Below are 24,019 nucleotides of genomic sequence, written 5' to 3'. Positions count from 1 at the left end.
TGGTGGTGTGGAGAAGAGACGGTTCAGAAATGCTCTGGAGAAAAAAACAACTTGGTATCCACAAGTCAGGGCATGAGGCTTTGAGAGACTGATCTGCTCCCCTGGTTGTACAGTGAAGCATGTTTTCTTAAATCTTTTTGATAACATAATCCACATCTTCATAGGAGAATTTTTTAAGGATTAGGTCCCTTTTCATGCCTAAGCACACGAAATCCTCAGGAAACTGCTGAAATGAAAAATAATGGCAGAAAACCATGTCTTTGTATTTTTACTATTTATAATGTCTGAAATGTTCTGCCTTTTTCTTTTTTGTTGTTGATTAAAAAAAAGGGAAAGGAAAGGTTAATTACACTGTCTACTTTTTTTCCTCATTTTAATTCCTACAGTGTGCCTAAGGGTAAGTGTAGAAAGCTGGGAACATCAGATTTGTTTTGTCTCTATCTTATTTTGTTATCTAGTCTCAAACACTTCCACTGTTTTATACCCACTGTAAATGTTAAAAATTTCAGATATATCCAAATTATATATATATATAAAGGGTTGGTACTAAGCATGGCTGGTTTTTTTATACTGAATTACAGTTCTCAGCTTTTATTTGATTTTAATTCCAAGTCATTAGTGCAGACACTCTGGCGCCCAAACAGTGTAGCTCGCCAGAGGGTTATATTAAGAGGCATCTGTATCGCTGCCAATAAGTTACTTAAAGCTGGTTCTGTATAAAATGTCAATTATATTTACTAATGCTGATTAATGATAATAATGTTAAGATTTGTATTCTTTTGTAACAGTCTGCAACTGCATAAAAGTTAGATATCATTAAAAAGCATAATAGAATTTCCACCATTAGGTTTAACAGCACTGATACATGAATTTTCTTTGAATCAAATAACATAAGTGTGCAAAACATTTAATAGTAAACATAAAGTCATGAACAGCAGATTATTAAAAAATTACGTTATCACTTTCCCACAATAGTTCATTATTATAGTAATTGCAGCATAAAAATATGAAAATAATAAATCAGTCAGACATCTGAGATGGTAGTGCTATGTTGTGGTATCTTTCCTCTGGTTTCATACACTGTCTCTTCACTGGAAAGCATGCAAAAATGTGCAAATAATTTTTTTTACTTGTGTTTTAAAAAAGTGGCATTGAATATGCAGAACCATTATTGTGATGTGAGATCAACAAGTTCAAGTGTTTGGCTTTTTTGGTTTTGATCCAAAAATCAGCAAGCCTTTTCAGCTTCTCTGGCTAGAATGAATAAATAGTTGAATTGAGTGGAAAATCTGTTTTAAGTTTGCATTCCTGCTAAGTTTTGTGTCATTCCTTCTTGTTCAGATGAAAATCCAGGTCTGGTAACTGTAATGTGCATATAACTAGAATCGTAAGACTGAACAGAACAAGTGATATCCAAAGTCTTCAAAAATATCCCTGTCTTTTTGGCCTAATGGAGGATGAAAAATAATGTAGGGAAGAAAAGAGCAGCCTACAGCTGCTTTGGAGGTAGTAACAGATGCTGGAAGAGTACCTACATAGCAAGAAAAATTATTCTCTATAGTGACAGATGATGCAGCAAGGGCAATTGCCACAAATTGCAGCCTGGAGGTTTCAGGTTGGGCATCAAGGAAATAAAAGAAGGTGATGTAAGACAGGAATGTGTTGTCTAGAGGGCTGTGTACTCTCTATCTTTGGAGTTTTCAGGACCCAGGCAGTCAAAGCCATGGCCAACCTCAACCAGAGTTAGTGCCAGTCCCACTCAGAGTGGGAGTTTGGACTGGCTGCCCTCCAGAAGTTCATTCAGATAAACATTTTTGTGACTGGATTCATGCTGCTCAGTTCCTGATCCAAAGATACTGCATTGTTTCTACCAGAAATAGGAAATGTGTAGCAGATAAAAGGAAGTACAAGGGCTTACCTGTTCACTTGGAGCAAAATGGTCAGTATGACAGCAAGATCTCAAGTCAAAAGCAATGCACCAGTTACAGTTCCAAAGCACCAAGGATGCTTCTCTACTTTTTGAAACAACAAATCCCATAATCAGAGGCCTCAGCCCAAGTGCAAGAACAGAGATTCTTTATGCTATAAGCAAATATTTTAAAAGTTAACAACATCCTGGCCTATACATATTTCTCATTAGTTAGTTTTAATTTCTAACCTTCAAAGGTTAAAAAAAATATTTTCCCATCTCAGCTCTTAAGCTATAGGTTTTGGGGAATTGTTTGCTTTTTTTGGTTTATATTGAAGGAGGCACATAATGTCTCTTGTGAGCACTGAAATCCAGATCCTGGTGGTTTAACTGTTCCGATTATATGCAAAATGAACTTTCTTTGTGGATCTTTTCTTACCTTTATTTTCATTTTACTTAAACTGCACTTTCTACAGCCTCTGCTGGCTGTGTTCACGTTTATTGCCTGCAATTAGGAAGCAAGTTTCATAAAAGCCCACATCGCACCATTCAGAGGAAGACAAATCTGTTAAAAACAAAAAGCAAAAACCCCAAAAACCCTGGTTACTCTGCAAAGATGAGAACTGACTGCTTAGCACAATTAGATTTGCTCTGCTGTGCTTTGGAAATGGGAAAGATGAGGCTGCTTTTTAATTGAACGCACAGCATAGCATGCTAATTCCCTGTCACCCTGCCAGCAAGGAGCTTGAAGTATTTTAAACAAATGATGCCCCAAACAGAATTTGATTGCATCAGTGTTCATGTGGCATTCTACTCTCACCCTACAGTAATATCCTGGTTAAGTATAATTCATTGAGTCCTGCAGGCACTATTAGCTCTCTCCCTTCTCTTTTGTATCAGTTACTGCAACAAGTTAATGTCAAGTACAGCAGGGTGGTGTAACGCTGTGCTACAGCTGCAGTGGGAACATTGCCAGCCAAAATCCAGTATAAACCAATATAATCAAAGTGAGGTTTGTGGTGGTGTTTGCAGTGGAGCTTCAGTATTTATCTGTTCACTTGCATTGGCCACTTTCATCCATTTTGGATGGGATCTTCAGATAAATCCAATAGCCAATCTCATTGTCTTCATGTCATTCAGTGCCCTCCATTGCTTTGGGGCAAATTTCAACCAAATGACCTGTTTCAGTCACATTTCTCAGAGTTGAAACTGTTTCAAAGATACCGAATTTCTGTACGTTTCATAAAATTAGGCAGCTGGGTAGGTGAGAGGAATTGTCTGCTGCCCAAGCTGATGGATATGAACAGGAGCCTCAGTAGTCTAGCTGAGGGAAAAGCTCAGGTAGATGCATAAAGTTCAGTGACAAGGCACTGACTTCTAAGAAACAAGGATGTCTTGGTTGAGGCAGTGAGGGTTTTATTCTGTGTATGCGGAGATGTGTTGCATCAGGTGTTTTTGTGCTGAGTGAGGGTATTTGGGATGTGCAGGGAGAGGGGTTGCTGCTGGTTGCTTCCTCCAGTGCCTGCAAGCATCAGTCTAAGCACAATTTTTTATAGGCCAGGAGATGTGTTTTATGGGCTTAAATTCCTGGCTCCCACACTGTTCATGGGCACATGACATTATTTATGGTAGTTCAGTTTTGTTGGTTTAACCTCTTTGGATGATTTTTTCATCTTCCTTGATTTTGTGTGTTTCTTCCCTTTCTCCTTCCACTCCCTCCTCCTTTAAAACCCTCCTCATAAAGTAAACCCATTACTGAATTTTCTTCAAAGTAACAGCTGACCCATGAGCTATTTCAATGGAAATCTGAACAGAAAAATTTTCTGACTATGTGGTCGCTCCTGGGTTGGTGACATCAGCCACCTACCTCCAGTTCCTGAGAATTCATTGCCTTTTATGTTGTCCTCACAGAATTCAGGTGTGATTAAATGGCATGATTTAAATGGATTTATTCCATGTCTTTAGTTCTGTGTTTCCATTATGTGTGCATATATTCTATTTTTTTCTAATATGCAAAAGGAGACAACACTTAGTAATGAGGTACAACTGTTAATTAGTATTTTGTCTTAAGAATTCTGTTTTTCATACACTTGAGAATAAATGAATTAAGATGCAAAGTTTAATAAGTTCATCATCAGAACACTCTTCTGTAATTTTGTATTGCAGTTTGTCAACATTTAATCCACTGTTATTGCTTTGAAGAAATTTTAATTGAGTTACTGAACAGAAAAAATGGAAAATAAAAAGGAATTATAAATAGGACAGTAACATTAGCAGCACTACCAACTTGCTGAAACTTTTTAATTACGTGGTGTGACTGTTAATAAGGTTTTAAATACTCTTCATGTGTTGTGACTTTTTATTTATATATGGAAAACATTCTCTACAGAATGGATTTTCTTAGAAAAAATGAAAGTGATTCTATTTCCTTTAAAACCATAAAGATATGAGAGCAAGTTGGTGATAGCCTCATCCTCAGTCTTACAATGATGGAAGCATTTTAGTTAGATTTAAAGGTGACAGACATCACAAAGAAAGTCAGATTGGCCAAAATATCATTTACCTGATGCTATTTAAAAGGGAAACAGAAAGATTTGGGCTGTTTTAGTGACAATGTGGTAGCCTAATTATGATGGAGTGTATAGCAAGTGCTTCTGAGAGGAAAGAAAAATATGATTTTTAATTTTTTTTTAAACCAAAAGGAAACCTATGCTTATTCTTTCAATTGTATTTTAATCCACTGGGAAGCCTTCAGAAAGGGAAATGTAGGAAACTCAAGCAAGTATATTTCTGTGTTTCTCAAACAACTGCAAGAGAAGTGTAGGGAACAGAAAAAAAGGATTCTATGTGACATTCACTGACCTCACTAAAGCTTTTGATATTGTGAGTAGAAAAGGTCTGTGGCAGATCTTGGAATGATTAGGATGCCCCTCCAAGTTCCGTAAAATGATCATCCTGCTACATGAGGGTCAGCAGGGCCAGTCAGATATGGCAATGCACTCTCTGAATCCTTCCCAATACTCAATGGTGTGAAACAAGGCTGTGTTCTCGCACCCACTCTATTCACAGTCTTCTTCAGCGTGATGCTCCAAAGGGCCATGGCAGACCTCGATGAAGAAAATGGCATTTACATCTGATATGGTACCAGTGGAAGCCTTATTCAACCTAAGGGGACTGAAGGCCCACAGCAAGATACTAAATCACCACGTCCCAGAGTTGCTTTTTGCTGGCGATGCCGTCTTCATTGCTCACACAGAAGCCGCTCTGCAGCTCATAACATCCTGCTTTGTAAAAGCTGCAGATCTTTTGGGGCTGGGAGTCAACTTGAAGAAGACAGAAGTTCTTTACCAGCCTCCACCACAGGAAGACCTCCATCATCCCCACATAACCATAGATGAATCAGAGCTTAAGTCAGTCCAGCAGTTCAGTTATCTGGGATGCATTATTTCCTTGGACGCCAAGATCGACAAGGAGAAAGACAACAGATTAGCAAAGGCATACAGAGCATTTGGAAGACTTCATAAAAGAGTCTGGAGCAATAAATACCTGAAGAAATGTACAAAGATGAGTGTCTACAGAGCCATTGCACTTTTATATGGGTCTGAATCATGGGTCATCTACTGCAACCACCTGCAGCTTCTCAAATGCTTCTACCAATGCTGCCTCTGTACAATCCTGAACATCCACGGGACTGACTACGTGACCAATGTTCCTGTCCTTGAACAGGCAGGGGTCAGCACATTGAGGCCATGCTACTGAGGACACAGCTGTGCTGGGCAGGGCACGTCTCCAGGATGGAGGATCACAACCTTCCTAAGATTGTGCTCTATGGTGAACTTGCCACCGGCTGCCGCAACAGAGGAGCCCCAGAGAGGAGATACAAGGACTCCCTGAAACAATCCCTCAGCTTTGGCCATACTGACTGGCATCAGTGCTCCACTCTGGCCTCCAATCAGGAGACATTGAGACACCATCCATAACACTGCTGCCTCCTTTGAGAACACATGTAGGATCAGTCTGGAGGAGAAAAGACAGCACAGAAAGAGCCGTGCCTTGGCTGTCCTCTCACAGGACACTTTCTGCTCTGCCTTTTGCAGCTCTTCCCCATTGGCCTTTTCAGCCATCAGTACGCTTGCAGCAAGTGTGGGGAGAGCCCTTTTGAAATCTTCATTTGTGAATCCAAGCCATGAAGAAAGGCTCCTAACAGTGATGTTTCTTCTATTTACTTAAATTAACATTTTAAATTTCAAACAAACAAACAAAATTTTAAAAAAGATAAATGTAGTTTGACCACTTCCTTAGGGAGAGGACTAAGTTTTCAAAATAAATTCAATTGTTTTTCTTTTCAGTTCCTGGAAGAAAACAAAAAGCTTTTATGTGATCTGGAAAAGGGAGTAATTGCAAAGCTAACTAAAGACAGCCACAAACCTTTCAAGTCTCAGTTGTGCTTGATCTTTACATCTCTCTTTTGATTGCTCCAAGTCCCAACACAAGTCTATGTTTAGTACTTTTGTGTACCAGTCAATCAAAACTTTCCAGTTCATTTTTGACCTTGTCTCCTGGTTGGTTATCTGTTCAGTCATTAAGTGCTACATTATCAAAGGAGTGTAGGAGTGCTATGCTGCTAATAAGGTATCCAAAGTGGATCTCCCACACAGCACTTTGATAAATGTATTCTTGAGCTTGTGTACTGACCTATGTTAATATTGCCAGCTATTAGATGAGATATATCAAGAAGCTTTAGAGTTTTAATTATTGTTTTTCTTTTTAAACATACTGTTAATTGTCATTCATTTGTGCACCTCCAGTAGTGTACTACAGTAAAGAAATCTTGTAACAACATATTGTTCCCAATTTCTCATTTGAAATATAGAGAGGTGATCAAAGACTATTTTTCTTATGCTTTTAACATCTTTCAAAGGTTCTAACTGTAGAGCTGGAGAAGAGACAAATAGTGATTGTTATCCCAAATGAGAATAAGAAAGAAAAGATGGGGATCTGCTAAAACTGCATTTTTTAAGAAATTCTAATTCTGTCGAGACCTTTTATGAGGTTTTTAAGGTTCATGTGGTTAAACACTGTTAAACGGGGATTTCCATCTTTTTATGAGTACCAAGTCTTTTAATTTTTTTTTTCCAGGTAGCCTAACTGTGAGAATTAGGAACCACAGTGATGTCACAGTCTCATATTTGCTTTAGGTTTCAGAGCTTCAGCTTCTCAGCTTAGCCATGAACAAAGCCTGGACCTAATCTAGAGTGACTTGATTGTGTCTTGATATCCCTGAAAAAGAAGGAGAATCTCAATTAAGCTCTTCCAAGTGGAACTTAAGTCAACTGACCTGAAAAGGAACGTATCAATTCCTGACACCATGCTTGCAGCTTTACTTTAAAGTAGTGAATTTCTAGCATGTAAGAATATAGCTAGATTCTGATTTCCTAATGGATTTCTGGGTCTTTGTTTGATCTGGAAAAGAAATACATGATAGGCACATACAAAAAGCATTTAAACAGCTTATCAGGCAAACAAGCCCTTGGGACATCTGTGGGATGTCTGTAAAAGATGCAGATCCATAGCTACATGTTGAGCCAGTGGAGTGGACTGAATAGGTGAGTAATCTATAGAAATTATAATTAGTGACTTTCTAAAGCTTCTCCAGATGTATCCTTTTTCTGCCTGCCCACACTGCAAGCTGTGGCTGGCAGTGCTGCTGTAATGTTCACAAGGCAATGGTAGCATTGACCAGAAGAAAGTTTACCTGTTGCCAGGAGATTACCTGGAGATGGTGCAAAATTTTTCTCTCCTTTCTTGTTTTTTAAATGAGCATATATTGAGTCCTCTTTGGGGTTTCAGAGAGAAGTTTGACTAAGGATAGGTTTAACTCTTCCCTTGCAGGCTGTAGTTGAATGAAACAGTGAAGTGAAAATTGTACATGAATTGTATTTAAAAGATGTCTGTTGCAGAATCTCACATAAAGTTTTTCTTAGGCCCCATTATTCCTGAACATAAAAGCACTCCCTCCTTTTCCCATAGCTATCCATACTATTTTGGAAACTGTATCTCCTGCAAGAATGAGGAAGTTACCTGTAGAACATTTTTACATATATAAAATGCACTACACCATAATAGGTGTAGTAAAGTGGTGCAAGATATTTTTCTGAAGAGCCAGAACAGAAAAAAAAATCTGTTAGCACTGATGAGGGACTCTTGGTGACACTTGCCTAATAATTGTATTTAAGAAATCCAGTGTCAGCTTCATGTGTGTTAAACTAATACAAAGTGAGTCCTGTGTAATTTAAAATTGCAAACATGTTGACATGATTTATCCATGAAACTCATTGTCAAGGGATATATATGAGACTAGTTTTGAGGACATCAGACTTGAGGTTTATGAGGAAGATCAGGCTTAAGCTTGCATTAATGAAGTATTTTAATTTCAGCAACTTTGTTGTTTAGATCATGGTAGTCATTGATAGATGAGATTTAAAGGACTTTACATGCTAGGTCCTAATGGAACTTCCAGCTGTCTCTATGCCATCTAGAACTTCCCTTCATCAAAGTCAGGATAATGGACTTGCACAAATCAGCAGCATGAGCTATAATGATAACTCCAGTAGCCCTGTGAAAGAAACCTTTAATACATGTGAAAAATCAGGATTTTGTTCAAGACGAGTTATGTGTTCATAGTTTCCTCTTCTGCAAGGGTTCTTATCCTGTTCTGTGAGACAGAACTGCCACCAATTAGGTGGCACAGTAATTAGGGTTGGACTGAAATTTGTGTGGTACAGTCCATTTTCTCTATCACTAATTAGACAAGAACTTCTAATGTGCTCCACTGAGTGGTGACGTTGCTTCTGAAGTGCTAAGGCAAAATTCTGTAACAGGTTTATTTTTATGCTGTCTTTCAGGTTGATGTTTGTACTCTTTATATATGCATATACACATATGTACATACACATGTGCTTCCCAAAGATTATTTGCATAGTTGAAAAAACATATTAGTTATCCTTAATTTGTTGTATTTCTTTTTCATTATTCAGATACTCTGAAAAACTAATTCAAATATTAAAAATACTTCTTTTATTAATGTGGAGAGTACATCATGGTTTAAGGTATCCAGAAGAATTAAGTGCAGTTTTCTGCCAGACAAACCTTTTCAAATCCTTAAGCAAAATATTTTCTAAAAATTGGGCAGCAAAAGGTGAGTTTGAGGAGTGCACCCCAGTCTATCTGACCCTCACTTCTCCATTTATTAAGCAGATATAAAAATACCTCTCTGCTTCAGAGAGGTGTTCTGGATACAGGTTAAATATTGTGCAGTAACAGGATAATGCGAAAATTAGGACCCTGCAAAAACCCTGAAAATAGGTCATTGTAAAAATTTCCAAAAATCTACAGGCAGACATTTCTGGGATAATCTCTTCATGGTTTTGTTTCTTTCCATTAAACACAAGGAGAGGTGACCTACTCTGTGTACAGCATTTTCATGCTCCTTTTTAAACATGTGGGATGTATGTGCCCTGGGGTGATAGGATGTGGGATTCATCTCATTACCAATGCCAAATGCAATCAGTAGACAACTTCCCTCTTTAATTTCTGAGGACTTATTCTTATAGTTGTGGTTGTAGTTAAGCTTATCATGTGATCATTTATAAAAAAAGGTGAATAGTTGTTTTTCCTCTAGTATATCTACCCATTGGCAATGAAGAGTTAGGATTAAAAGCCTCAGCTAGCCCAAGGCTATAATGAATATTCAGGAAAAATGAATCTGTACTGCAGCTTAGAGAAGTAAAAAGACAATCCCTGTAACATTCAAATCTCCTGTGCCTTTGGAATGAACAAGGCAATATTTGATTAAGAACAAGAAGAGACAGTCTCATACCAGAAGAGACTTTATATGGTATTAAATTACCAGCAGATTCCTGTAGGTACAGTGCATGAATCAATGTTATGCTTTAGCTGATGATAATTTTCCAAGCTTTTATTTATTGGTGTTAAAAAAAAACAAACAAAACAACAGCAACAAAAAAAACCCCAACACCAAAACCCCAGAACAAAACAGCAGATAGATGAAACATGCTAACGGATGTTACAGTCCATTGAAGCATTTTTTCATTCTTCTGGATTGACACACAGAACAAAATTATGCTGCTTATTCTGTCACAATTGCACCATATCATTATTAATGAGAAAACCAACAAACATAGTTATGTATAATAGAAAAGATAATTTATGGTAGACTTTGAAACAAAAGCATTAAAATCCTGTACTACATTAAGCAGAATAATATTTTAGTTCATTTTGTTGATTTTGTGGATATAAATGCCCAGCTGTTTTTAAAGCTATAACATTTTACATATCAAGGGATTTAGAAAATATTTCTTAGCTTTTCAGGCTTCATCAAGCACTTTATCCATGATAAAAGCTGCAAGAACTTTCATAAAGTTGGGTTAAAAAAAGATACATTATATTAGCAGTGGCAGGTATTTTTTTGTAACATGATTTAGAGGCCTTAAGATTCATTCTCCTACAAACTATATTCTCATCCTTGAATGTTTTATAAACAAAATCTCTGCTAAGAATCAGTAGATGCAATTTGTAAACTGGGGTCAGTCTTTCAGAAATCCTAGGTGAGAGGCCTTGAATCAGCAAAATGAACCAGGCAAAATGAAGCCTGTACATAGCCTCTTTAAAATTAGTTTTTGGTACAGGCTGCTAAACTTGTTAAATTAGCACCTGAGCTTAAAACTTTGCTAACCATGATAAATTATTATTCTCAGAGTCCTTAAGTTTTGAACCACATTTCAAATTGGGATGATGTATTTAGTCAATGGTTGTGCTTAAAAATGAATTCTTTATTTCTGATCCCTTAAATCTTTTCTAAAAGTTGTGTTCTTCTGTGACCGCTGCAAATTGTTCCCAGTCCAAATGCAAGCTTATATGGAGAGGTTGTACACCATCCAGTGAACTTCTGGATTCTGTAAAATTGGTTCATTCACTTCATATGGAAATCAGCTGTCCAGTGACATGAATACCTTCTGTTTTCAACCATCTGATGACATAAAACGCATTATTCCAAGTCGTCAGTGCGAATAGGAAATTATGAATTTTAATAATGAATTAATAACTTTTACTTGATGACTAAAGAAAATATAGTATTACAGATAAAAACAGGTGAGAATGTTATTCATCTGACAATATGTTATTTGTCTGTAGAGCCTCTGGTTATTCAGTGGCTTCATGGCATACAAATCTCTCCTGCATCAGGGCAGCTCAGGCATGAAATGGCTGTAGCCACTTGGACAATACAGCAAAGGGAGGGAGGACAAGCTCAGGACACCAGGACAAGTGGTGTTGGCTGCTCCACCAGGAGGCATTGGAGCACACGGGTCTGGAGGGAGGAGGTGGATCAGCTGGATGCTCCACTGTTGCACCAGCTCTGAAATGGGAAGCAGTGAGATGTATCATGTGCGTTTGTATTTTAAAGTATACAGCATGATCTTTATGTGATATTTGCTTAGTGAACAAATTAATTAAAAGGAATACAGGAATAAAAAATTTCTTTAAAATATCTATTTCAGTCCACAATCATCAAGTTTAATGGAATGTCTAATCTTTTATAAAAAATTCAACACCTTTCCAAATCCTATCAGTGACTGTCTCTATGCAGCAAAGCACTATGTTAACTTTTTTTTTTTTTTCATTTTTCCTGTGTTTCCTTAGTAAACATTCCTATTTTATGCTTGGAATATTTAGTGAAGGAAAATCAAAGCTTTCACCTCCTTTAGTTTTCAGAATATGTTCCTATTAGGTTACCTGTGTTTTTATGGATACCGAAAATGGGCTGGTTTCCAAAGCTGATAGCAAGTGAGCCTTTCCAAAGGGCATTGTCTAAACATGTGCTGTGCAGTCAGATATTTAAACTGTTTACTAGCTTGAGAAACTGAAGAGCTTTCCATTGCATTAATCTTGGTGTGGGAGAAGTAGAACTCATGGAAAATGAAGGTCTTTACTCAATTTGGATTAAAAAAAAAAAAAAAAAAAAAAAAAAAAAGTCAAATTATTATTCCTTAAGGAAGATAAAGTAGTTAAATTTTCTTAGATATGACAGAAATTTGGCTTATATGCATGAAAGAGATCCCCCAATAATTTATTCAATGTGGACAAAAGTATTTTTATTTTTTGTAAAGCGTCAGTATGTGCTGGAATAAGAATTTTTATGGCAGCACTATGAGCACAACCAAGTCAGCATAATGAGTTATGTGGTGCCAACATTCTGAACACTATTACCAGGATTTCTAAAGAAAAGAATTAATATAAAGCATATACAATTCATATCTCTCATTTCTGCATTGGACCTCAAGGAAATGCAAAGCAGAAATGAAAGTCAAAGCAGCACCAATTTTCATGCTGCCAGTGCAGCACTGATGCATATTTCATGGAAGCTGCATGGGCAGGGAGATCACTGTTTTATTGGAATGGTACAGCTAAGTCTTACTGTGTATATCAAGACTTGTGTGCTTTTCAGAAACACAGCCTATGGGGTTCTTTTGTTGGTATTTAACCACTGGGGTTTAAAAAAAAACAAAACAAACAAACAAAAAAAAAACCACCAAAAACAAAAACAAACCCCAAAAAAACAAGGGGACATTTCCTGTGTGTTCACTAGACTGACAATTTCAGTGTCCACTGGATTGTTTAAATGAAGCTTCATTTAGGCTCCTCCTGTTTTGAGCTACTATGTACCAATGCAGCTTTCTGAGTTCTAACAATAGCCAAGTAGGATGAAATTGTTCATATGTGACAGACTGAAATATCTGAGAGTGTGATAAAGATTTGGTAAATGTAAATAATTACCACATTACCAATTAGCCTACCCGCAGCTTATACTCTTACTAAATCTTGTAATAACACCATTCAGTATTTAACCAGATCACGTACCATGTTCTATGTACATCGGTACTGCAATTTTTAAGGTGTTTGTTGAAAAGCATTGTCAATAACTGATATAAAAGTAACCCAGCCCATACCCTAAAATTATTATTGAACAGTAATGATAAATTGTGCTAGGCACAGTGTTAGTTCCACTGAGCTGTTTTTCAATGGAAATATTAGTTTATTACTGTCTACATGAGATGTATTCCATAAGGGAAGTAAATGCCTGAAAATCATAAAAAGTCAACACTTGAGGATTTCAATTTGTGGCTTTAACAGAGAAGATGTTGATCTTTCATTTATACTATGGCCATCCCAAGTTATTCTCCAAAATCAGAGGAGAGTTCAGAAAGGCTGAATTGCTTTCTGATAGCCCTGCAACCTCAACACATCCTTTTTCTGGTCAAGACATGATCAACCTGTGCTTCACGTTCACATTATTTTGTAAGATAATGGTTATTTTCATTGTTCCTTCCACAGAGTGAGTCATTAAAATGGAAAAATATTTTTAAAATAAATGGATAAAGAAAGTCTCTGTCATCCAAAATTATTTTTTTCCCCCTTTCTGGAAAGGGAACTTTTTGTGATAACTTTCTCTATTGGATTAAAAAAGGAAAGAAAAAAAAAAGCAAAAAAGCAAATTTTCTTTTTTTTCATGAACATGAAATAGAGTTTCTGTAATAGATTTGCAGCTACTTGGTGAGTCTGAAATAAGTTAACTAATGAGATAAGGTTCAGTCCTGATGTGTAATTTCACAAAATCACAGTATAGCCACTTATAGGGAAGAGTTTTCTATTTCCTTGATATACATTGTGTTCATATTACTTTAATTATGTTCTATATTTATCTGACCTATTTGAACAGGATCCAGAGCTGGTACGGAACATCTGTCGCTGGGTTAGACAAGCTGTTCGGATCCCTTTCTTTGCCAAGCTGACCCCAAATGTTACTGATATTGTGAATATTGCAGTGGCTGCACAGGAAGGTAACTCCAGTGCACAAGCTTTGCAAATTTACTAACTTGCTGGATGGGGGAAGATGGAGGAGTTGCTGTAATAATAACAAATAGCAACAGAAACTAAGCTGAAAATAGTTTATTCACTCTATTTAGAATAAGCACAGTGATCAAAGGCTTCCTAATTTTGCTTCTAGTAGCCATTTATATGAAAAGAACTGCATTAGAGTGTTAGCAGTAAATCGTACATGTTTGTGCTTGTGGTTGCATTCTCCTATTTCTATTATATTTATATGTTTACTGTAAATTCCCCTATTTCTTCCTTTAGTACTGAACATGGTGTGTGTGTGTTCTGAGAAAACAGAAATATACTATCTGAAGGTGTGTGTAGATATGTATTTTATTATTTTTTCCATATAGCCTAAAGTACAACATGGCAGGAAATTGGTTTGCAAGTAGATTTATTAATCCATTACTCCGAACTGTGATCAATGTTCCAGTCACATGGTTCATATTGTCTTGATCCTAACAATGAGAACTGTGAATATTTTGTCCATTTCTGGTCCCTTAGTTCAAGAAGGACAGAAAACTGCTTGAAAGAATCCAGCACACAGCAACAAAAATGATTAAGGGAGTGGAACACCTCCCTTATGAGGAAGGGCTGAGGGAGTTGGGTCTCTAGATTGGAGAAGAGGAGAATAAGGGAAGACCACATAAATGTTTATAAATATGTAAAGGGTGAGTGCCTGGAGGATGGAGCCAGGCTCTTCTCAGTCGGGTCCAATGATAGGACAAGAGGCAATGGGTACAAGCTTGAGCATAGGAGGTTCTGCATAAACATGAGGAAAAACTTTTTCACTATGAGGGTAACAGAGCACTGGAACAGGCTGCCCAGTGGGCTTGTGAAGTCTTCTCTGGAGACACTCAGCACCTGTCTGGATGTGTTCCCTTGTGACCTACTTGAGGTGATCCTGCTCTGGAATGAGCATTGGATTCAATGATATTTTAGGGTCCTTTCCAACCCCTAACAGTCTGTGATGGTGTGATAAGGGCTGGCTCTGTCAATGCAGAGTTGGTGTCATCAGCTTGGAGGAGGTGACCTTTTTGCTGGGGCACCTCCAGGTGTTGAACAACTGCTGTAACAGGTTCTGTCCCCCACAGCTGAAGGGCAAAGGTCTACCTGTCAGCCCCAGTGTTTCCCATGGGCTGTATTACAACTCTTGCAACTTATGCAGTCTGTCTTGAAGCTAGTGTTAAATTTATCAGCCCAGGATTGCTCTTAAGAACCTTTCTGCACATCCCCTCACAGTTTGTTGCTTTCTGTCTTTAACTGTTTGCTTGGATTTCTAGTTATTTCACAGGTTTCCTGGTGTATTTTTGCCTCTCTTGTTCTAATACACATGATTTAACAAAAAGTGACTGACCTTTTCTGTTGCAGGTGGTGCAGATGGTGTTACAGCCACCAACACTGTGTCAGGACTGATGGGACTGAAACCAGACAGCACACCTTGGCCAGCAGTTGGTGGAGGACTGAGGACCACATATGGTGGCGTGTCAGGTAGGTGTTGCCCTTTTGATGCATGTTACTTCCTTAGAGGATTTCAAAACATTAGGAGATCCTTGTAGTGGGCTAGAATATCATGTCTGCAGTTGCACTGAGTACTTAAAGCTCACTGCTGGTCAATGTTTCTAATAGTCATGACAGATGGAACAGATTAAGTGTGAAGGCTCTTGGGTTGCCCTTTCCTTAATGGTAAAGCACTGCATCAGAATACTGTGATAGGGTCACTGGAGAGGGAAGGAAATCTCTTCTCTCATGACCCTTGCTTTTCCTCAAATTTTTCATTCTGTCACAATTGTCAGGCCCCACGTTAGACAGAGGCTAATGAAAGGGCATCACAAGGGGAAATATCAACAGTTGAAATGCAGTGTATGTTTCCTAGCCCGAACTCCAGCCTACCTCCCTCCTTACCACACGCTGCCACCTTTCCAAGGAAGCTATTTGCTCCTCCTCCTGATATGGTAAAATGGATAGAGTGTATTTGTCAAATATATGTGTATTATTTCTAGCTTATTTCTTGAGATATACAGGAGTATCTTGTGTAGGCTTTATTTCCAAGTTGTGCTTCACGGTTTAATTTTAAAACCAGCAGCAAAACTTTTACACTCCAGTTCAGTGCCTGTGCACACTAATGTATTAATCTATTGACCCTGTGCACTCTGTTGCTGTGACAACATGAACTTGGCCCTGCAAAGACAATACTGTGAGCTTCATGACTTTACTGGTATGGAGATTAGTCTCCTTGGTGATAGAAGCAGCAGTAAATATACATAACAGAAGTAATAGCATCCTCCTGATTGAGTCAAACACTGTTTTATTGAACCCACCTCCTACCTCACCCCAAAAACGTAATCAGAGGAGACCAGACAGGCAAAAAATGCCTTATGTTATGTGACTGATGTTATACTTAAAGAGTTATAAGAAATCTAGCAAAAGATACCTTTTTAAACAAACTTCAATTCAGACAAGTGTATTCAGTGGAAAATTGCCTTAGACAGATACATGGAATTTGGATTTTTTAGAGAATGCTGAAAAGCAGGGAAGAGATAAAAAATCAGAAAAAATGGTTATGCCCATTGCATAATGAATATTTCACAGTGACAGTGCAATAAGATGTTATAATTTTAATATTATGCAAAATGGGAGAAAGAGGGGAACAAGAAAAGAACAGTTACAGCCCATTTCAATTTCTCTAGCCTACCATGTTGACAGGAAAAGAATAAAGGAGGTCACAGTGGGTGCTGTGCATTAAAAATTAATAAAAGAACTATTGCAGTAGTATTTTATATAAGTAGCATCATCCACATTTTCTCATTTAAGTTGCAATTTCTGAATATTCCTTCCTACCATAAGTCTGTCTAATAAAATCTATAAAATGACTGCATTGTGAAAAGTGCATTTCTTATGCCACAAATTTAAAACATGTATGTAGTGTAAATGACAGTGGCACCTGGATATTAAGCTATAAGGAAGGATCTGCCAGCATTTCTATAGTTTATAATTGTGTTATAAGCTGAATCTGAAGAAAAGTTTTGTATTATTTTATTTTTATATATACACGTGTGTGTGTGTGTGTGTGTAATTATTTTTTTTTCCTGAAGCTTTACATGTATTAGAGGAGATGGCATTTTAGGGTGCACCATTATCTATGATACAAATCTGGTTATTTAAAAAATATGGAAACCACTGGAAGTGCTGTCAATTCATTATTTTTTGAAAGAGTAAATTGTTGCAGACAAATATATAAAGGTTTCTTGCAGATAATTGACATCACTGGATCCCAGTCCCACATCTCATTGCGCAAAAGAAAGCCACAGAGCCAATAAAGTCAATAGGTTCTGCAACACATTGTGATACTTTCTGCTCAGCAATCAGAGTATAACAGTATACAAATTTATGAAAGCAGGAAAACAATTTTAAATCAAGAGAGTTAACATACTTACAAGAAGACTAAAAATGGGAGAGCATGTCATCTTGTCAGAGCAAGGGGCAGGGAGGCCACACTCCTGAGGTCTGTTCCCAACCACGCCAGGGCTCAGCTGGGTGGCCTGCAGCCAGACACTTGACCTTTCTGAATTTCATTTCTCCTGTCTGTGAAATGGCAGAAACCTCACTTAAATGCCTACAGGCTTGTTGGGAAGTACTCTTGTAGTACTGGCATATAAGTCACTTTGTAGTGTAAAGTATTGGTTTTCTATGTTGATTTGCTTAAACTTCTGTTTCTGTTTTATTATCTGATGGAGTCAGTAAGCTGTTTGTTGTTTTTTGAAATAATTCCTCTCAAGAGAGAATTAATTTTTAAGTGGAAGTCGGCACTATTGCAGAAGCAGTAAGTCTGGTCCATTTTCCATATGTTTTCCAGAGCATAGCTGGTTTATCGTGTTCTCTAGTGAACAAACCTACAGCAGAAACAGGGCATAGCCAAGCTGTATCTTGCTTTCAGGACTTTTTCCAATTGCACATATTTCTTTTCTGCACTAGAAATGACTCTGTCTTGGTGCAGAGGTACAGTAAACGTGGCAGAGTCCCTGCCTGGTGGGTGCAGAGCGTGGGGAACTGCAGGGCTGTGGGGGGATGGGAGCCGTCCCTACCCCTGTGGGGGTCTCAGCACAGACCCCTCTGCCAGGTTTACTTTGGAGGTCTCAAACATACCTGGGCTCAAAGCTGGTGACCCTCAGCATCAGCCAGCCAGCTAGGCGTTACTTGCAGTGGAGTATTTCAGGAGAACTGCATCAGAATGTATTTTAGATCATTCTGGCCTTAACTGTTTTTCCCTCTTTACATGGAAATAATGCAAATCAGAGGTTGCTGTGTCTGGAAGGGTGTTTTTGCTTCAGAAAGGGGAAAGCAGGAGCTGTTGTGCTTAGCGTGTGCTTAGCAGGGACACATCCCTTCTTTGCCGTCACACATTAAAATGTGCCCTGTCCCTTACTCACTGTGTTTCCATTCACTGCCCTGGAGCCAAAAGAGCCCCATGCCTCAGGTGGAGGCCTCAGCCTGTGAGAGATGGAGGTAAGCCACTGCAGCTCCGAAGGGGAGAGGTCTGCCCTTTACACTCCAAAATAAAGTCATTCTGGCCACCATCTCTTTACTGAAGGGCTGTGCTGAGAGCTCAGGCCTGGCTCCTGTCTGCCAGCTGGTATGGCCTGAGGGGGGAAGGTGCTTTCTGGTGCGCACCTCAGCTGGGGCAGTGGAGCACCGGGGAGCTCTGCAGCCTTGTGGCTGAGACCTGATAGTGTTGCAAGAAAGTTTTTCTCTTAAAGGACAGCTATTCTTCAGTGGTTTATAAATTCCTTATGTTCACATGTTTTTAATATTGTGTGGGCTGCCATTTCCAGGTGAGTCCCAAACTCACTCCACTGAGTGTGGTGAAGGTTTCTGCTAAGAGCAGGTAATGGAAGTATGCCAAAACCCTGGCCCTGCAGCAGCCTGACATTTTTTCTTACTGTCTTTCCTATGGTCCACTGTTTAAAAATGTGCTCCAATATAGCCATGTACTTCAGAAAGGTTTTCCATAAGTAACTTCCCCTTGGCCTTCCCTTTCCTCCTCTTCTCAGCTGTCTTGTACAGAAGCAACTGTATACACAGGACTGTCATTAATTTTCCAGAAAAGAGATACTATAAAGGGAATTTACCAGATCCTGACACATTTTAAGAACAAACTTAACACCTGTTTTTTAAAACCATTTTTGAAAAAAATCTTTCAAAGAAGGAGAGACTTAATGAGATTACTTTAAAAAACCCATTTAGCTTTGAGTTGTCACTGTCAGTGTTTTCTTTCTGGGCAGCAACCTTCCTGTTTTGATCTAATTTGATCAGATGAAAATTGCTAAGTTGTAAGAGGCAATGCTGTTTGCTCCTTCCTGCCCTCCCATATGTTGGGTGGTTCTGACTGGGAAGGAACCCGGTATTCCAGGTGGATGTTTGACCACAAGACGGTGGGATTAGTCTCACTGTCTCATCTCTACTTCCCTGCAAATATTGAATCATTAATACAAAGTAAGACAGCTCTCACCAGTTACGCACTTAAACTATCACAGCCTGCTGACCTGCACATGAGCCTGACTTGGGAGGACCAGGTTTGGATCCCAGGTGTGAACCCAGGTTCCAGCTGGGTCCTCTGGATACCAAGTTTATTTTCCAATTACTGAGTTTAAAATCTCTCTGCTTTTAATTCACCTTCCACATCTATCCTGGTGCCAAAAAATATTTGCAGGAAAAAATTTCCTTTAATTTTGACATATTACTGATTTCCAAGGAAAATTAATTTCTAATTGCCACTGTGGCACCTTAGCTGAGCCCACGCACTACGATAGCCCTGTAGATTTCTGTGGCCCCATAATGTGAAAAGATATTTTGCTTTAGAGGATCCCAGCCTTCATCCATTTTTAATAAGTTTCCATGAACTGCCCATTACTTACAAAGTAGATATGTCCTAATGAAGCTGCCTAAATATGGTTAAGGAAATAAGCACTTACGATGAAAGAAAATTACTTAAAATTAAGATCAGACTTAACAAATTATATAGCTATCATATATGTTTGCAGGATTAGAGACACAGTTTAATTTTCATTAAGGAGCATTTAGAATTGAGACAGCAGTATGTCAGGTTTGATAATACTGAATATGTGAGATTTTACCTCAAGTTCTTCCTATTACACATTTGTGTCTTAAAAAGAAGCTAATACTGTTTTTTGTAACCTCACAAAGAATAATGACCTCTGGCTCTAAAAGAGGTTTTAGGATGTGTAAGTACAAAGTATTTTGAAATAATGTATTTTATAGGTACTAAAATAAGATGCCAGATTTCCCTGAGAAATGTTAATATACTGTCAGGAGCTACATGCTTCCCTAAGATTTGTTTCCTTTAAATGTATTTTAAATTTTCTTTTAAAAGAAAAAGTTTTTTCATGAGCTTTCATACTGTGCTTCCATATTCCAGATGTTTTTTTATAAAATACTTCACACTGCAGCACAATAGGATATCTATTGCAGGCAAAATAGAGCAGAGCTCTGTTTGAATTTCCATTGGTTTTTGTTCTTTGCAATCTGTTTGTTTCTTTTTTTTTTTTTGTCTGGAAGCCAGATCCTTAGGGGATAAATTTATAAAACCACACACTGGACTTAGCAAAAAACTTATGTTAAAAGCAAATCTCTCTATGGTATCCTCACTATGTATCCTTTTAATGCTTTGTTGCAAAAATATTGCAGTATTTTCCAGCAGTAGTTCAAACACTCCAAGTCTATGTGCTGTTATTGCTTTGTCCAGTTACTATGTTCTGCATCCTTTTGGCATTATTTGCACAAATACATTGTACAGTATGTTTGAGCACATATGTTTGCATGTTTTCTAGGATAAGAGAGATTGGTACAGTTGTTTTTTATAACTTTGTTACAGACTTCACGGGATGTTAGAAGGAATATATCTATATAGCAGACTCAGTCATTAAATGTGGTAATGTGTAATTGTTGGAAACCAGCAGAGTTGGGTAATTTTATTTACTTTTGAAGTAAGTTAGTGGAGCTGTCTCTTTTTACAAAAAACAAACAAACCCCCCCCCCCAAACAAACAAACAAAAAAACCCAACAAAAAAATCCCAACAACAAAACAAACAAACCACAAGAAAAAAGCCCAAAACAACAAAATATCAAACTGTTAGACAGCAATTGTTACTTTTAAGGGAATGCTTTGCAAGTATTATTTCATTAAATTAAAATCTATACACTATATGAATAATTGACATTATTAATAGGGGCATATATTCGAATCTGAACCGTATGAATTATACTCAAAGAGGAAAACTTGAAGTTATAATAGTAAAGGCTGCCTTTTAATTTTAATTTTATGACACATCATTAAAAGTGAAAAAAACAACCTGAGAGCATTCACTTTCCTAATCATATTTCTCTCAGTGACTGTGCAGTGTGAATTGTGGTCAAGAGAAATAAGTGAAAAGCTGCCTGTCACTGGAAATTAAACAAAATCTACGTATGCATAGGCACTTCTGTTTAGTATAAACATTTACCATGAGTTAGAGACTATGTACATTAACATATATTTATTAAACAGTGTGGAATGGATTAAAAAAGCAAATATATACTATAGAAGAACTTAGATTTGGTTTTTTTAAAAATTTTTATTAAATGTAGCTGAGCCATTAGAAGCCCTTATTTGCATATTATTATGTGAGGATTCACAAAGAGTCCTGTTTTCCGTGGTGTCCTTGCAGCAGCCTGATTTCTCTTAATGTTCTGCCATCACTGGTCTGTGCAGGAGAGATCAGAGCCCTAATAATAGATTTTTGACAGGGAGCTCGCCTGCTACCTGCCCTACACAAATCCTCACTGTTCGTGTTTGCTTCATGGCAACAAAGCAGACAGAAGGAAAATGCCAAGTGCTGAGTTTGAGGTACAGCCCTGCCATAGCTTGACATTTCAGCAGAATAGCAGTTTATGAGATGCATAATTTTTCATCTGGGACTCAGCTGCCATTTTCATAGAAGCTTGCAGCTCATCGACTGACTGGAAATAGGGCAAAGGTTTACAGCATAGATCAAGGTCTACATCCTTCCCATAGCTATTTAAAAATAAGTATTATTCACCAGATAAGGTCAGAGAACTAAGCATATTTTTTCACTTTTAATATTTCTTAGCCAATATCTTTCCCACAAAGAACGTGCTTTACCATTTCAGCACAGGTGCCATTTCTAGTTGATTAAAATGATCATAATTGATTTCATTCAGCAAAAGATTAAATGAGTCCTAGAAAAAGAATGAAGCATGTGTCTTTACACACAGCATTTGAACAAAGCTGTGTTTTCTCCTCCTCTTACTTTGAAAAAAAGCTCATTGTGAGCTTGAAATGAATAGAAAGTCTTGAAGCATAATTGGTTTGTATTTTATTATTTTTATAGATTGAATTTAAATTCTCACATTCATGCATGTGTTCTTGGGAAACAAATGCAGTGTAGGTACGTCTAAGTGAGTGTTTAATTTAGAATTACACATCTCTGTGTGCTTCACTAACAGTTCACCATGTCACAGTCTCATATAGAACAATGGTAAAGAACATTGGATTAATTAAAGAAGCCTTGCAGAGAACTGAATTCTCAGTATGTCAAGATTTCAATTTTATGTTAAATATTTTCTAAAGGCCAGACCCTTAAATCTCAGGGGCTGTACCAAGCAGTGAGCTGTGAATTTAACCATAGGCTAACTGCTAATGATAAGGAAAAGAGTCCAAGTTGAGGCAGCTGTAATACAGTCATTGGATTAGGCTATCAATCACTCGGTTCCCTGAGGAACAGGCAAAGACGACAAAACAGTGAAAAGGGAAATTAGGAAGGGAGGGCATGACTGGAATGAGATTCTTCACCAAATGTATCTGTTAGTTGGATGAATCCCCCAAGCATCAGACAGAAATGTCCAGCAGTGCTCTCACACTAAAAGCCAAGTATTTGTTCCAAACTCCTAGAAAACCATCAAATCATTATTAACTGTTGCTGGTCTGTACAGGGTACAGAAAGGCAATCAGCTATTCTCATCTTTTAATGGCCTGTTATTAGATTAATCTCTAAACAAGTGTTGTTGAACACTCTGAATTTACTGTGTACATCAAAGATCATATAGAATATGTACAGTTGAGATACTTAATTTCCCAGGTGAGCAGGTTTTTTTAATAGACAGATAGGCTGTCAAGTCTTGCTGATGGCTACCAAAAGCAAATGTCAGAAAAAAGGTGATTCAGATAAAATAATAAATTCTACTAAGACATAATGTGGTAATAATCAGAGAGAATTACTGGCCCTAGCTTGCCTGTATGCACAGGTGAAAGGATGTGTGGTTGTAATCTGAGTGCAGGTAGACAAAATGGGAAATAGCTTCACATAATAATGGTAAGGATTAAGCTGTTTAGAGTGCTCTTATAGTTCATAATTTAGAGACTTAGTCTAATTAACAAAGAATGGAAATTAACAGAGAAAGTAAAAAAGAAGTCAAAGTGTGTTAAAGCAGGCTGGTAGAACAAGGTCTTGCATTTAAACTTGGTTCCAGGGTGTAAGTCGCTCAGTAACAGAAAATTTCTCCTTCCAGTAATATCAGCAAGATTGACTCCATGGGTTTTGTATTTTTCAGAATGAGTTGATTGTCTTTCCATGTCTGTCAAGTCTAAGGGAGAAGTCATGTTTCTCTTATGATGACCTCTTCAATGTTAAGCAAACACTGACAAAAAAAAATTCTCCCAATATTTTTGTGTCATATCTTTTTGGAGATTATCGTGTTTGTTCTTCCTCAGTGGCTGCTAAGTGACTGGGTAGAAGGGTCACTGACTTGCCAACTGGTATCCCATAACCCTGCGACTTAGAGTTGAGCCTAACTTTCTGCTCTCAGAGCTTCAGGCAATGCAAAAGTACATTTTGTTAAGCATCAAAACAAACAAATAGAAAAATTACTTCTTATTTAACATTTGTGAGCATGGAGCTTCCTCATGTTCTTCCTTCTCCTGTGCTTGCAGAATAAACCAACTGACAACTGTCTTCTGCTCTCAGTCTGGGGATGCTGCCACTGCTGACAGCAAACTGCAACTTCTGTATTGAGTGCTAGCTCCTTCATCTGGTTCAATAGCTTTGGTAGCTTCAATGGCCTAGGTATCTCAGAGGATGT

At 37.8% G+C, this 24,019-nt stretch overlaps 1 protein-coding gene across 19 annotated transcripts in view; it reads left to right on the top strand.

Annotated features, from left to right (window-relative positions):
- The window catches only part of DPYD (dihydropyrimidine dehydrogenase), a 344,906-nt gene that overhangs the window by 242,074 nt on the left and 78,813 nt on the right, over positions 1 to 24,019 (top strand). For all 19 annotated transcript variants that reach the window (XM_071750810.1, XM_071750811.1, XM_071750816.1 and 16 more), the window contains 2 exons: positions 13,707 to 13,827; positions 15,236 to 15,355. In XM_071750810.1, the coding sequence (XP_071606911.1) occupies positions 13,707 to 13,827; positions 15,236 to 15,355 (241 nt within the window). The remainder of the gene's footprint in view (positions 1 to 13,706; positions 13,828 to 15,235; positions 15,356 to 24,019) is intronic.

This window comes from Heliangelus exortis, chromosome 8, assembly GCF_036169615.1.
Source record: "Heliangelus exortis chromosome 8, bHelExo1.hap1, whole genome shotgun sequence".
Classification (NCBI taxonomy): Eukaryota; Metazoa; Chordata; class Aves; order Apodiformes; family Trochilidae; genus Heliangelus; species Heliangelus exortis.
The sequence above is the reverse complement of the archived record's forward strand: the minus strand, read 5'-3'. Positions and strand labels throughout refer to the sequence as shown.